This window comes from Neopsephotus bourkii, unplaced genomic scaffold (assembly GCF_033783945.1).
Source record: "Neopsephotus bourkii isolate Nb327-2 ecotype Australia unplaced genomic scaffold, CSIRO-AGI_Nbou_v1 NB_1760, whole genome shotgun sequence".
Classification (NCBI taxonomy): domain Eukaryota; kingdom Metazoa; phylum Chordata; class Aves; order Psittaciformes; family Psittacidae; genus Neopsephotus; species Neopsephotus bourkii.
In genome coordinates, this window is record NW_026902234.1 from 321,308 (window position 1) to 336,668 (window position 15,361).

Consider the following 15,361-nt stretch of genomic DNA (forward strand, 5'->3'; position numbering starts at 1 on the left):
CTGTAGGGTTCTTTCTGTTTTAGCATGCTGCTGTCTATACATTTACAGCACAGACAATGAACAAATAGTTTTCATTTTTAACCAGGATTGCACTTGTTGGGTAAATGGCAACTGTAGAATAATGTATGTTAAACCACTTAATGTTATTAAAGACAAAATTCTGTGGGTAAAACAGACTTTACAGGGACATAAAACTAAAATTTGATGTTTGTCTTTGCCCAATGTGATATAAAGTATTTTATCCACAGTCCATTTTTTAAATGGTACTTCAGCTTCATGATTTTAAGGAGACCTTTTTGAAAGTACCTTAAAAAAAATAAAACATGAATTCTCATAACTTGGTACAGAAGATGGACATACTTTACCTGGCACTTTATGTCCATGTTAATTTGAGCTTGTCCCTGTAGGTTAGGTGCATTTCAAAGAATAGCTATTCATCATCTGCATAATCATTGAAGAAATCTCACATTGGTATTAAAGACTGCTTAATAGAAAGATTAGAATACAGGCTGCTTTTGTAGAATACCTTAAAAACTTTTTCTCATTTGAATTGATAAGTTTTATTGCCATTGGAGCTTGCGACTTCATATACCATTGTAATGCTGGCTTTCAGACAGAACAGTTTATGATGCAGAATCGGAACACTAAAATCAAGCAGAAATGGAAGGCAGTCTGTTTTTTTATACTTCTACACATAATTTTTCATATCTATGCAGTTTCTGTGACTTGTTAAACAAATGGCAGGTTCTCCTTGAGGTTTAGAGTTATTAAAGCTAGCCTCTTAAAATATAAAATGGGTAGTGGTGGTGAACAGGGAGAAGGTGTGCATCAAGATCTGCTCTGAGGTGGGTTGGAGGTACTGGATCTTGCATGGGTTCTAGGAATTCTAAGTCAGTGGCTTTTTGCATAAAGCTATATAAGTAGTCTATATAGGCAATCCCCTGTGTTTTAGAAGGGGTGGTCATTACAGCATAGCAAATCAGGTTTCCTGGAAATATTTAAATAGATGACCAGTAGTGAGGTGTGTCGCTCTGAAAAGTGGCTGAACAGACTGTTTCTCAGTGTTTGCATTTATTAACGAAAATGGCCAAGGTTGGGCAGAGTAGGGCTTTCTGGATAGATCAGTTTTCCAAAAGATAAAACTATACACAACAGCTGAAATATTCACTATTACTCTAGGGGGACTGGAGTTTTTAATAGACGACTGTGCATAAAACTCAGTAGAACTCCAGTCTGTGTTCTCCTGACGTTGGTTACAAGACCAAGACTTTGCCCTAGGTAACAACACCTACAGAGTATAGTGAACTAGAGATGCAGCACTTGAAGAGGCATTATGTCAATCTTGCTCATCAATTTCTTTGAAACTTTGGTGTGAGAATAAACTATCCCTATGTCAAATGTACTGGCAACTTAAAGGTGTGAACTGAAAGGCTTTTTACCTGCTTAGGGCTGATCAGAGTGTTTTAGCCAACAGCTGGTGACATCCCTACCTGCCAGAGCTGGAATATAAGCAGCATCATTACCCAGACTATGTGAGGAAAATATACGTGAAGTTGGAAACAGAATAGTATCAGAATAAAATACATCTGTGTACAGTGATATGCTTATACCCATGTAACTCAGTGTTAGCTAAACTAGGAAAATATCTATTTTTTTGCTGCTTAGGGGCCACATCACCTTATAAAACAGTTGAGTTATAACTTTAAAACTAGACTTTTTTTAAAGTCAAATAAATTTGTGCTGAATGTGTTGATTTTAAAAGAGGTAGGAAAAAAAGCAGGCATAAGTCTTTAATCCTGTGAATGTCAGTGCCAGAACCGAGTGCTGGTGTAGTTTTTGATACATTTAATGCCTCATACTTTTATCTGCTGTTACTACTTGGCAATTTCTGTAGTTGTATTTATCACACCTCAGAGTGGAAATGGAGAACTGCTAGTTCCATGACCACCTGTTAATGACACTAAATGCTGTTTACACATGCTATTTATGTCAGCTGTATGAGAACTATTTCTTCAATTTCTGCAGTGCCTCACAAGACTGGCTTTCTTTCTGAGTGAAGTGAGCTTAAGCATTAGTGCTTCCTGATCACTTTTGCACTCCTCTGTTACCAAAATGCTGCATAAATGCTTGTGGTATCTACAAGAGAGCAACGAACGCAAAGCCTTTAGGTGTTTGTGTGCTGGGCTGGTGTGTGGTTGTACTGTTTTGCACTGATTCTTCCAGTCATTAAGGTAACAATCCCATTTTTGAGGTAATACAAATTTTAAGAAGTTTAGGTGAGGCAATTGGTTTTACAGCTATAGTCACAGAAGTAGGCTGTGTAACAGAAGCCTCTGGCAGAGCTGCTTTCCTATTAGCATTGATCTTCTAATTTAACATCATTTGGAGGCCTTTTAACACCACAGAGGGAGCACCCAATATCTATTTTTACAGAAGCATGTGCATGCCTGATGTCAGACTTTTTTGAAGAGCAAAATCCAAGTGTTTGCTGGAGCAGGAGCAGAGACGGGGGAAAAAAAAAATCTCATTCTGACTGTAGCTGATGGTTACACTTGATGGTAGTTTGTTGATATAATGCCAGTTTTCTGGAGCAGATGCCAGCATTAAAGATAGAGTGAAAATATATAAGCTGCCAGCTGAGACTGGCTAGTTGAAAGATTTTCCATAAATGGTTCCTTGCTAATGGATTGCCAGGTCTTAAGCTCTAGCCTCTTAAAGGAAGCTCTAAGCAAACTCCACTTTTGCAATGGAGACTCCTGGTTCAAACTTAAAATGTGTTGGCTGCCCTGTGGTATCAGCTTCTTTATTTATTACCAGCTTATGGCTGGTAATAAATTTATGCCAATGTGTACTGTTTCTGTAGAAAATCCGGTATGGTGCAAGTTTGTTACAGCTTACTTTACTTGCATGCATGATTTAAGAGTCCAGATATCAGTTCGCTCTACAGCTGTTTGACCCAGCAGTGCAGACATTGAAGAGTTTTGATTTCTTTTTCCCTTAGGATAAAAGTTTGACTAGCCTTTTCTCTAAAGTACTTCCCATACCTTTGTTATCCTTAATGCTGCTAATAGTAGATGCTGTATGACTGTTGATGGTAAGCACTTTGTATGCTAGAAAGCCTGAAACAGTTTTTACAGGGTAAGTGGGATGTAAGATTGGTTTTGCGATTGTCGGGAGCATTGCCAGACAAGAATACTGTTAGAATACTTGCTTCGGCTGAATTCCAGACAACAGTATCTGACGGAATGCTTGCTTTTGTATGTGTTGACTCTGCAGCTCTGTAACAAGGCTGAGCTTGTTGATGTTTTTCTTGAGTGGATTTTTCCCAAGCTCAATTGCATTAAGTGATTGAAACTTTTGTTGTAAACATGTAAGGATGAGACAGTGTTGCAGATCAAGTAGATGTCTGTCTTAGCCCTGTTAGCTACGTCTGATGTTGAACTGATGGCCCGTCCTGATGAGGGCTGTTTTCTGTAGACAAATGTTAGAATTGCCTCAGGTGTCAGGTTTTCCCCATTAAAATGATGTTTAGGCAGTCATGACTCCTTTATGGGTGGTGAGTTCCAGTGTGGTCTGTTGGCTGTGTACAGTCAAGATGATCATGTTAATGATCAAAATGATCAAGAGGATCTCACCAGCTCGTCTTCTGAAAAGAGCTGGGGTAACAGAATAGACTGGTAAAGAATAAGAGTACTGATTTAACGTATGACTGGGGTATTTTCCAAGAAAGCTGCAACTGTACAACAAACTGAGTGTATTTGTGGCTGGGATCCTTGATTTGACATAATTCATTAAATGGAGGCTGGCAACAGCTTACAGTCAGCAACTGGTATTTTTGCATCACTTCTCTCTTACCACAAAATCTAGAAGCTGCCTTTCACAGAGTAGATTTTTTTTTTTCCTTTTCCTGAAGACTCTTGGGATGTGCCTTTTATCTTTTGTAAATTAGCAGAGTATGTGGAGGAGACAAAAAGTATTTTCACTAGTCAGCCCTAGCAAACTGCTAGAGGATCCCACCTCTAAAGCCTTTGGTAAAAATGTTGTAGCAACATCTGAGGGACATGCATGTAACATGTCTCTTGTGCTCATAGCTTTGGAAGATAGTTGATTGCCTCTTCTTTTGCTGTTCCGTTCCCACCCCAGGGCAGTCCTGAATAAATTACTAAACTCCTCCTACTTGCATAACTGGAACTTTTTTGATGCTGAAGCTCTATGTGACTGTAGAAAACCTCAAAAATACAGAGTCATGTTTGGAGGTGCTTCTACAGCAATAATGCATTTGCAGTAGCATTCTGCAGTTCTCAACAGGACTGTGTGATTTGTCTGTGTCAGCTCTATCAAGCTAAAAATCAAGAGAATTCTGGTACTTCCAAAATGAGGGTTGTAAAACTTGGTAAGAGAGCTGTTGGTGCAGCATATGTATCACTGAAAGTGAGGAGATTGGGAAGTCTGTGCTATATATATGGTTAGGCACCATGCAGAAAAGTGATGCCAGTTTAGCTTGGAGAATTAAGTGTTCCAGTGAAAATCAAGTTTTGACCATTTGAAAGTTCTCCAGTGTTTGTTTCTTTATTCCATGTTACTTTTGTATGTGTGCATGTAATGTAACTTTTGTGGTGACCGTTTACACATGCTTTTAGTTGAACGTGGTTTTAATTTTAATACACAAGATAGTGTGTATGGAATGTATTTCATAGTTTCGGGTGGAAGCTCTTCCTGGATGCCACCACCTACTGTCTCCTCCTACAGGAGAATTAACACACTATCCCGAATAGTTTTGTGTAGATGCCACAAAGTTTGTGTGCTCTGCCAAAATACTGAGGCTTTGGTGGCTTTCTCTTAAGGCTCATTTTGGCTGTTTCAATATGGCTTGGTTAAATTAAAGAGGAAAAGAGTTACTGATAGTTGTGCAACTATCAAAACTTTTAAGCTTTAGTAAGACGTTCAAGACCTATCCAGTGATGGGCCTTACCACAGCAATTTCACTCGAACTGGGTGTGGTGTTTCTTTCTCTAGCTAGCATGCAATTAAGGGTAACTAGCTGAGCTAGTTCTTACACTGCTGTCTTGAGATTTGAAATAGGGAGAGAATAGCTTCTAGTAGCAAACTACTGACAAAATAAGGGGTTCTTACCTCAAAATCAGAGGTTAGTGTACAAACAGTATTTCAGTGACAGAATAGACTTGAATTCTAGTTTGCTAATATAAGCTGAATTTTTCATCACTAAATTGTAAAATGCATGTAGGTTCTTATCTCTGCCACTTACTAGCCTGAGATACTCTGAAAGGATTAATATTTTGCTGTTGATGTTTGCTGTCAACATGGACTACATTGGTGGTGAGGTACTGCACTAAAGATACAAGAGAATTTGATACCGAGTGATTAAAAAGACAAAACCACACAAATCAACTAACTCTTCTGAGCTTTCTATTTGTAGTTTGGTTGCCAGTTGCCAAATCAGGAAGGGTTTTGCTTAACTCAGGTTGTCAGTGAATAGAAGAGGGATGAGAGTAGTTAGGTTCACAATTTGTTTTATCTTAGAGCTGGTTCCAGCAAATTAGAAATTGAATATATTTTTAAGCCATGGAATTCTAGTTCCAACTCTGTTGTATTCCTCTTTCCTTCTACAAGTCATAGTGCAAGTTTAGGATCTTCCTTAGACTTTGTTTTTCTGTTGTCCAGGATCTTTCTTCACGTTACTCCTGACTGCTCTAAACCCCACTTATCTCTTTTGATTTGCTTATGGAATTACTACTTGGTGGAACATGTTGATTCCAGAAACTCAGGGTACTTTAATTATGCCAAAATGGGACAGAGCAGTGTATGTGTTCATCTTTAGGGTAAAGATGGCTCACCAGTAAGGATTATCATTTACATTGAATCATGCGACCAAATGATCGTAAGCTTTATGCAAAAAATATGCTTGAGGATGAGTTGCTAAGAATATGCATAAGTGAGATGAGAATGCTAGCAGTCAATCTGTAAAATGGAGATGAGTGCACAATCTGGTGCACAGGCAGGAGACTCCCACCATGTTTGGTCAGAATTTGAAGGTGAACTTGGAATTGCTGTCTGGAATGGAGATTGGACTGGGAGGTTGTTTCACCTGTTTTTAGCATAAGCTCACCTGTTTTTAGCATAAGTTCATAGTCTGTAGTTGTCTCTCTAAGCATCATCTTTCACATATGTCTTAACTTTCTGAGTAAGTTAGACAAGATCAGTTGGACAAGTCTTAGCATTGTTTTAAGCCTAATGTAAGCTTATTTCAAACAACACTACCACAGTATTTTTCTAACTTCCTTATGGTAGCATCAGAACCATGTTGCTTCTATGTGGAATCAACTGTGTGAGACTGGATGAGGACAAATAGGTGGGGTTTTTTTAACTTAGCTCTTCAGCTGTCTTGGTGACCTGAGGCAATTCACCGTACTGCTTCACTATCACTCATACTGAGGCACGGGTCAGTAAACCCCCTATATGTGGGAGTGGGGGAAGATGCAGGTGTACTTGGCGTAGCTTACCTTATGTGGTGTGTGAAACTTCATTATTAAGCTTTCAGATGACCTCACTGTTTCCGAGCTATTTTCAGGGCAGTAGCTACACTTTAGAGAAATCCAGTTTGGTTTAAAAATAACAAAACAAAAATGAAAGCTTTCATTTGTCCAAGGATCAACTTTCACAGAGGAAATAATACTATTAAGCCTATCAAGTTGATACAGTCAGTTAACTCCTGAAGTAATAAATCTGTCTTTTTAGTTTGACTAGAAAGAGGCTAATGAAGAACATGCAGAGAACAAGGGAAAAACATCACTTCCTTAACTTAGATAATTAGAATTCTTGAATGTCTACCATGAGGTCAAAAGAGCTGGTATTGAGAGACACATTTCTCTAGGCTTGTCCTGAGGGAAGTTCTGGTAGTAAGCTTACTTTTACCTATCCTGAAGCACATTTTTGAAGGCACTTTAACATGCCAAAATATTTGAGATGCTGGAACAGATTTTTCTAAATTAATGTATTTTGCTTCCAAATGAAACTGAACCCTTTTATAGATAATAGAGTAGCATAAATCTTTTACCTGCTGTTTTCAAGATTTAAATTCCATGAAACTACTCATCATGTCACTTACCTAGGGTTTCAGTGTGCAATCAAATAGATCAAAAGTTAAAGAAGAAATATTCCTGTGACTTTATTGGTTTAGATGAATGGCTATAAAATAACAAAGAAATAGGAAGGATGCTAAGGTACTCTATTTGAGCCTGCTTACCAATAACTTTTCTTACATTCATGGTTGCCATTCAACATTGATAGGCTGTAGGGACACCTTGCGTTCTCTAAGAACTTACTGAATTTGATAAAGCAGAGACTTTATCTAGGAAAACAGCAGTGTAGCATAATCTTAGAATTTTCAAGTTGGTGTGCTAAAAAGCATTTGGGTCTCTGTGTTGACTTCTATTTTCTGTTGTGTTTCAGAGAACTTCATGCAGTATCTGGAGTTGTTGAATTGTTTATAAGCACTGTATACAAGTGGTTGCAGGGATGTTAGGATTTAAAAGGCTGAATAACATACCTCTGTAGAAAATCCTCTTGACTTACTAAGTAGTTTTTTTTCACCCAGGTAAGATCAGCATAAACTGTGATATAGAAGACACTGTGTTGAAGAATAGCTTATGCATTGCACCTTTGAAAAGTTTTGCAACAAGTCCTTTTATAGTGAAGTTTTAACTTGCATTTGAATCCACGTATTCATCCCCTTTGTGGGGTTCAGGACTTTTGGTTGGTATTCTGTATGTGCAGATGTGGATCTAGACTTTACTGAGTGTACAGCCCTAAAATACCTGGGAACAAGCACCCCATTCCTTTTTATTTCAGAAACATGTCCTGTCATTGAACAACTCCATTATCAGCTTGTTCTTTCAGTTGAGAGAGAAGGAAAAGGGCATCTTGTTTTAAAATTCCTGCTGTCTTAATTTTTGCTTATCACAAAGTTAACTGTCAAATGCAACTCATCTGTTAGTAGATCTAAGAAGACTATCTAGCAAGACTGAACTTCTCTCTGTGGAATTAGGTGTATCCATGTTCTCTGGTACAATATTGTAATTATAATAATGGTTTTATACTGTTGTTATAAACACCTGCTGGAAAACAGTTGGAAAAGGATCTGGAGAGCTGCAAAATAAAACGGGAAGTTTGCCCTCTGAACAGCAAAATGTGTACAGTGAAACATAAACTTCCACTTTCTCCTTTGTAAAAGTTAAGGCAAGTAAGCGTTAGGCAGTATGATTCTGTATGTCAGCAATGAAAACTGGTTATATATTAAAGGTTTTCTTGGATTCTCTTATAGACAAATCTTACATGTTTGTTTACATTATTTCAAACCAGGAATTTTCTTACATGAACTTCAATGTCAATTTCACAATACAGTTACAGATTCTGGACTTTACATATACTTATTGCAGAGGTTAATGCACCATTCAGTCATGACACTGGAGTACATATTTCTCCTTTGTGTTATTCACGAGGTTATACAGCTGTTATCTTCCAAGCATGATACTCCAAGCGTGTTATTGTTTGTGCTATTTCTTGACAAGTTGCAGGGAAAATCTTAACTTGCCAAACCAGTTTCTTTTGTCAGTTTAGCTTACTTATAACAGTAAAGTTTTAACTTAAAGCTGTAAGAAAATATGGATCCATTTCTAAATGTTAAATTCACCACTGAAATAGAATACTTCAGTAAAAACAACAATGAACTGTTGTTGCAGATTTTTTTAGTCAAAAGGTTCAGCATTAGCAGGCATGTAGCGGTTCTTAATGAAGAAATTCCTTGGATAAAATTGTAATTGACTTTAGAACAGCTTAATCTCATGCAATTAGCGCATTTTGATTGCCTCTCTTCATCAGCATCTATATAAGTAATTAACTGAAATGATAGAAAAGTAGTGAAGCTTTTGGAGCCCCTTTAGTATCCCACATTTCTCCATTAGAAGCAGAGCTGCCTCAGTTGTACAAGGAGTCTTTCAGTTGCCAGATGGGATACAGGCTGAGAGAAGAATCACTGGCTCTTCAAGGGAAGATGAGGAGACAGGGGAGATGCAATACCGTACAGTGCATTAGTTGGAACTGCTAGTTTTCAACAACCTGTTTCTTCTGTACAGGCATTTATCCGTGTGTTGACTGATATTAACAGTACAACTCAGTTGTCCAATTGCAAGTTGCTAGTGGCATTTAAGAAGTATTAGTGTATTCAGAACACCTGTATGGCAGACAAAGAGTGAGAGCTGTGCTCTGAGCTGGCTGCTGGATACCATGTGGAATATTCAAAGGCATTTTGGTTTGCGTCCTAAATGGTATTCTTGCTAGATGCCTATATGTAGGCACCAAATAAATCTATCTGAAATGGTTGTGAAGCGATCACACTCTTTCTGATGTAAGTGAAGAACTTTCATGTTTTCTTCTTTCACTGACTTTGGGAAACCAACATGTAGAAATAGGCAATACCTTCCAGTGTAGGGAGGGTTACTATATCTTGCAGCAAGAGGTTTGTATTCTATACTTGGTTTTAAACTTGAATAAATAATACCGTTTTACAGATTAAATGTTATATATTTTTACACTAAACATGCTGAATTCAAAGTAGTGCTTCAACATAACATTTTCATCTTGGAAAAATCCATTTTTTTCACATATATGTCTGTCTGCAGTTCTGAATCTGTTGCTTAACTTCATAATCATGATCTGGAACATATTTACAACAGACACAAAGATGAAAAATAAATAAATAACCTTCATTGTATAACTCAGAACACTCAAGGAAGTTACAGATACTAGTATAGGTTTTACTACAAATCCTGAACTGAGATATCCACATGCACTGAAGAACACTGAAGAACTTGCACTAATGGAAATCATTTATTGTGCATTCTGAGGTACCTGAAGTAAACTATTATTTTTGTGGGGAAGTGGGGTATGGGGAGAAAAATGGTTCTGTTGAGCCTCTCCTCTTCAGAGCTTTTCCAGTGTCTGGGGAAAGAGAGGTTAATTCAGGCTGGTTTTAGTATGTGTAGCATTCCAGTGAAGGCTCCTGCCTTGGAACCCTGCAAATTAAAACCTGACTCTAAGCACTTAGTTCTTTCATTGACATAAGGACTTTGAATGTGGTAGGAAAGCGGCATATCTTTACGGGCACTTTGACAAAGGTGATAAGGAGTAAGATAAGGGCTGGAGTTTGAGGGGTATTGAGGGACTTTTTAGGGAGTTTATTTTTTTTCTTCCACCAGCAGTTCTGGTTGGAAATGAGGTGGAATTCAGGATCTTGAACACATTTAACAGAAGGATGAGCTACCATATAATATTAACCACTGTTTTACATTTGAATAATGGCCTTAGGATGAAAGACTTCATGTTTAATTGCTAATTTTAAATTGCCACATAACTCTGTTGTTCCTTTGATTATTATCTTTGTTTCTTTGCTTTATCAGACTTTCCTTTGGAAACTAACTACAAGGCAAAATCCTTTACTGAAGCAAAATACATTTAAATAAATAAGCTCTCTTATTGCTGATCATGTTTTTTTTTACTAGTCTGGTATATCAGAAATTCTTGAGACAAATTTCAAAGGTCTCATGCCATAATTTTGCATAGTTTATGAGGAAAAAAAAACCCTCTACATGAATTGCTACCTTTATAAAATCAAGCATTTTTTTAGGATTAAAAAAAAAATCTTCACAGTAACTAAGTAAAACAAGGTTGGTGGTTTGAAACAAAGTTGCCATGCTTATTTCAAAAGTTTGAAGCTGTAAAACTAGAAATATTTCAAAAGTAAATTCCTTCATGACCTCTCTGTTAAGCTAGAAGTTGAAGTTTTTTGTTATGTAACTTATAATAGAACCTGAGTTACTTCAGACATCTTCAAGAAGCTGTCTAGTGTATTAATCTTCATACATTGAGGATTTAAATTGTTTTTATTAATTTTTTAACAACCTGGGAATCTTTCTAAATGATGGGTTTTGGAAATACTCATTTTTTTTTCCAGTTTGCTCTCAATTTTAAATAGTTTATTCAACCTATCATCAAAAATCTTTTCAAAGGTGTGTTGTAACATGTAATACCAAGAGAGTCAAGCCATCTGGGGATGACTGTTATCTGTGATTTCATTTTACCTGTCTGTGAAATGTGTATTTTATCTATTTAGGTTCAGACAAAGAAGGAAGAAACCTTGCCACCATCACTTAGTCAAAACATTCCAACTTTCTATTTTCCTCGAGGATGTCCTAAGGAAAAAGTGAATATAGATGCTGTGATTGCCAAAATTGAGAGAACTTTCTCTGAGTTTCCAAACGAGAGAGCAACGTTAGAAGACATGGGGAAGGTTGCAAAGGTGAGAACTTGCTGGCTGGCTGCTTTTAGTACTGTATACCAATGGAAAGCAAACATGAGCTCTGTGTGCTTTCTTTTCTTGCATTGTGTTTCCATCTCTTATAAGGTAGTACCGATAAGATCTCATATTCAACACTGTTGATAGCACATATGTGTGAAAATGTTTATCTCAGCTATGAATCAAATGCCCCTAAATTTGCTTATAAAAAGAAACAAGCATTAACACAAAAATTGAACTTTTTTTTTTTTTTTAGTTGTGTAAACAACCAGATACTGAAGGGCACATTGTATGTTCTGTGTTCTCAATTGACCAACAAACTTGAGGCAAGAGCACTGGTAATACGCATTTTGTTTGCAGGCGTCCACGTTTTTTTTCTCATTCACAGTGTCATGAACCTCCATTGTAAAGATACTGAAAGACAAAATGGTTTGGTAACTTGAGATTATAGTCCTCTAGTTATTACTGAAGAGCTAGTTTAGCGTTATGGCAGAGTGACAAAATACTAAGCTTAGAAAGCAGCAAATATTTTTAAATTTCTGTGTAAGAGGCAATAGACTACTTAAATTTCTGTTTTGTTATATTGAATTAATGCTTGAAATACCACTATGAGACATGGTCTTGGTAATGAGTCTGAGCTTTTCATCCCTGTTGCAGTCACTTTGCATTTAAAGTCAAGGGTCTAGAAAATAGAAACAAGGACTTGTCACAAGGGCAGGACTTGGGGTTCAGAAACTCCTTGTTTGCCTCACTAGAAGTGTTTAATTGCTGGGCTGATGCTAGGATTCCTGCCTTCTGCAGCTCCTTTCACATAAAAGTGGGGAGGAATGGAAGTCTGGCCGAGAAGGGTGGAAAGATCCTGTCACCTGCAATTCAGTGGTGAAAGACACCTTCCTGGAGCATAGGGAAAAGCCTCTCTGAGGACAGTTTTCATCAAACTTGCTTTTTCTTATTTTTTAAAGTACTGGTTAAACTGTTGCATGAAAAGTAGCCATCCTTCTGCTCTGGTGACCTTTTACATCTTGCAGTATTCATAATCTAATTTGAGATCCACATGAGCTTCTCAGAGATGCTGACGTGTGACTACTCCAAGTTGTAGCCAGTTTTAGGACAGAGATGGGTACTTAGCTGTTATGACTGAGGAAGCTTGGAGGAGACATAGGAGCATCACTGTAGGTATACGTGGGAGCACTGAAGTTGTGAAGGTGTAACTGTTGGGTATCCTAAAGCAAGATATTGCTGCTCAGGGCAGGCTGGCCTACTACTTAAAACTGGATAGAAGATGTGCCATGCATATGCAAGGATGCAGAATATTTGAGCCATCCTGTGAGCCAGACAAATGTAAATTTGCTTCAGTTCAGAAGCTGTGTAACTGTGCTGTCTTGAGCTCAGCTTAAATATATTCAGCCCTTTAGCAGAGCTTATTAGCATGGGCTTTGTTCAGCTGCTTGGAGCAGGGACAGAGCAGACATGTGACTGCATTCATCTATTAGGAATGCTGCAAGCTGCCCTATGTTTTGCTTTCCACTTTTGGATTTCAGCCTAAAGCAGTTGCTTACAGTTGATTATTTTGGAAGATGCAGTTGGTTTCAGAAACAGTTTAAACCAAAAAATGTTTTCTTCTTAATACTTGTAAAATATAGCTTTTCAAAGAATTATAAATGACAGAGTAACGCTCAGTTAAGCAATGAGTAAACTGACTTGATGTGTACTTCAATTGTAGGCTTGTGAATGCCCACTTTACTGGAAAGGTCCTTTGTTTTATTGTGCTGGAGGTGAACGAACAGGATACGTGTCAGTTCATAAATTTGTTGCAATGTGGCGGAAGTAAGTAGATTACTTTTTTGGAAGTACTGCATATTTTTAGTTGAAATGTGTATTTTAAGCTCTGAATGCTATCTGTAAAGGGTAATAAAACACTACCATAATCAACCACAGACAGCAAACTTATACATGGAAAAATGTAACTAAATCATCACTTTAACATAAACAAACAAGTCCTTATTTAGAGGGTTTATAGATTTTAGAATGTTTGGTAAATGACTGGCTGCTTATGGGAAAAGTGAGAACCATGGCCCTAACTTGTAGATGCCACTTCTGGACAAAATTCTTTTTATTCTTTCAAGTTTTCATTCTAATTCTAACTTTAAAATATTCTTTCATGTAATCCATTGCATGGGGTACTGGCCTCCTGTAACGTAAATGTACGAGACAGTGCTGCTTTGATAAGTTCACCTGGAGTGTACTTTGATGTTTGCAATTAGCTTTTGAATTAAACGTGGTTGTGGTTTCATAGGTCTTGCTTTAGGACGCCTGTACAAGGTAGTATAAGAAATTTTTTGTAGAGAGTACTAAATGGAAATATTTGTATTTCAGAATACTTCAGACCTGCTATGATGATGCTGCAAAGTTTGTTCATCTTCTAATGAACCCTGGATGCAACTACTTGGTGCAAGAAGACTTCATTCCTTTTTTACAAGTAAACTGCAATTGAAACTTCTTCTGGAAATACAAAAATATGATGAGCTCACAAAGGCCTGATTTTTTTTGGGGGGGGGGGGGTTTGAGCTAAACATACGTTTCTCATGGTCTTCATTAAAGTTTATTGATAATATTTAATGTAACTCATGCTAATGAGTGACTTCTTTTACGTAAATCATTTTGTTAAGGTGAGGTCTTTGGGAGCTACAGAAAGATGCGTGTATATAAAATTGCTTGCATGAATAGCATATGTATTGGAGAATCCCTACAGTTTAGGAAGGCAGTTGGAAGTTATTTAAATCAAGGAAGGTCTTTGCAGGGAAAGCAAAAGTGGCATATGCATTTAAGACCTAATACAACCTCTTTTAAAGAGGAGCAAACACCACCTTTACTAATGAATTAGAATCATAGAATAGTTAGGGTTGGAAAGGACCTTAAGATCATCAAGTTCCAACCCCCCAATTAATAAAACCTAAATTGGCTTTTACTGAACTGTAGTCAGACACAGATTTACAAGCTACAACAGTGTTCAAAATCTTCAGCCCCGCTAAACTATGTTTTGTTCATTTTTTGATCTGGCTTCTTTAAATGACAAAAAAGCAGTGCCATTTATATGAAGCATGTTGTAAATGAAGTTATCATCAATGACTGTGGTAGTTAATTTGAACTGTTTTGGTTAAGGAAGCAGATGGGTTATTCTGTGCTTATTGTTTTATATACAAGTCACTAATGAATACTGTTTTGGGATATTGTTCCTTTCTCGTTTTTTGGTTTTTTTTTTTTTGTAGGATGTGGTGAATAGCCATCCTGGCCTGTTGTTTTTAAAAGAAGCATCCGAATTTCATTCTCGGTACATTACCACAGTAAGTGATTTGTATTGGAAAAAGCTATTTTCTGTTAACAAAGTAGAAAAATCAAAATTAAGATGAGTCAGTAAGTATCTTTGTCCCTTCAGAAAAGTTGAGTATGCTGCCAGTCTTTGTTTCTATTTAGCTAGAAACCTTGTGAAGAGAGACTCTATTTCTTCAGCATCGTAGTTTTTCTTAACATAAGAAATTGCTGAAGTCTATGCTAGTAAGAGAAACACTGAATTGTAATAGTGTAGGATAAGTAAATGAACATTAAACGAAGAGCAGACTGTTATCTTAAGCATTTGATTGTGGCTATAGACTGTACTCATTAGAATCCTGACCTTACTCTGGGATTAATTAAAGGGAATTTTGAATGAAAAGTCTATATTAATGTGATTATGTTCACTAGTAAGTAAAATAATGGTAATATTGAAGCTGCTTGCTGCTTCCTTCTCTGGGGATTTTTCTTTCTAAGCAAGTTTTACACATTACAAGTTCTCTTTTTCTCTTCGTAGGGTTATGTGACTGAAATATTCTTTCTGTACCCAAAGGAAAAATGGCATTTTCTCAACAGTAGACTTGACAGCAGATTCCACTGGAGTCTTAAAAGATAAAAATTCTGTAAAATGACATTCAGTTCACTTTCTTTGTGCATGTG

At 37.0% G+C, this 15,361-nt stretch overlaps 1 protein-coding gene across 3 annotated transcripts in view; it reads left to right on the plus strand.

The window, feature by feature from the left end:
• The window catches only part of PPP2R3B (protein phosphatase 2 regulatory subunit B''beta), a 47,182-nt gene that overhangs the window by 17,504 nt on the left and 14,317 nt on the right, over positions 1–15,361 (plus strand). For all 3 annotated transcript variants that reach the window (XM_061377862.1, XM_061377863.1, XM_061377864.1), the window contains 4 exons: positions 11,189–11,374; positions 13,095–13,198; positions 13,748–13,850; positions 14,641–14,715. In XM_061377862.1, coding sequence (XP_061233846.1) covers positions 11,189–11,374; positions 13,095–13,198; positions 13,748–13,850; positions 14,641–14,715 — 468 coding nt within the window. The remainder of the gene's footprint in view (positions 1–11,188; positions 11,375–13,094; positions 13,199–13,747; positions 13,851–14,640; positions 14,716–15,361) is intronic.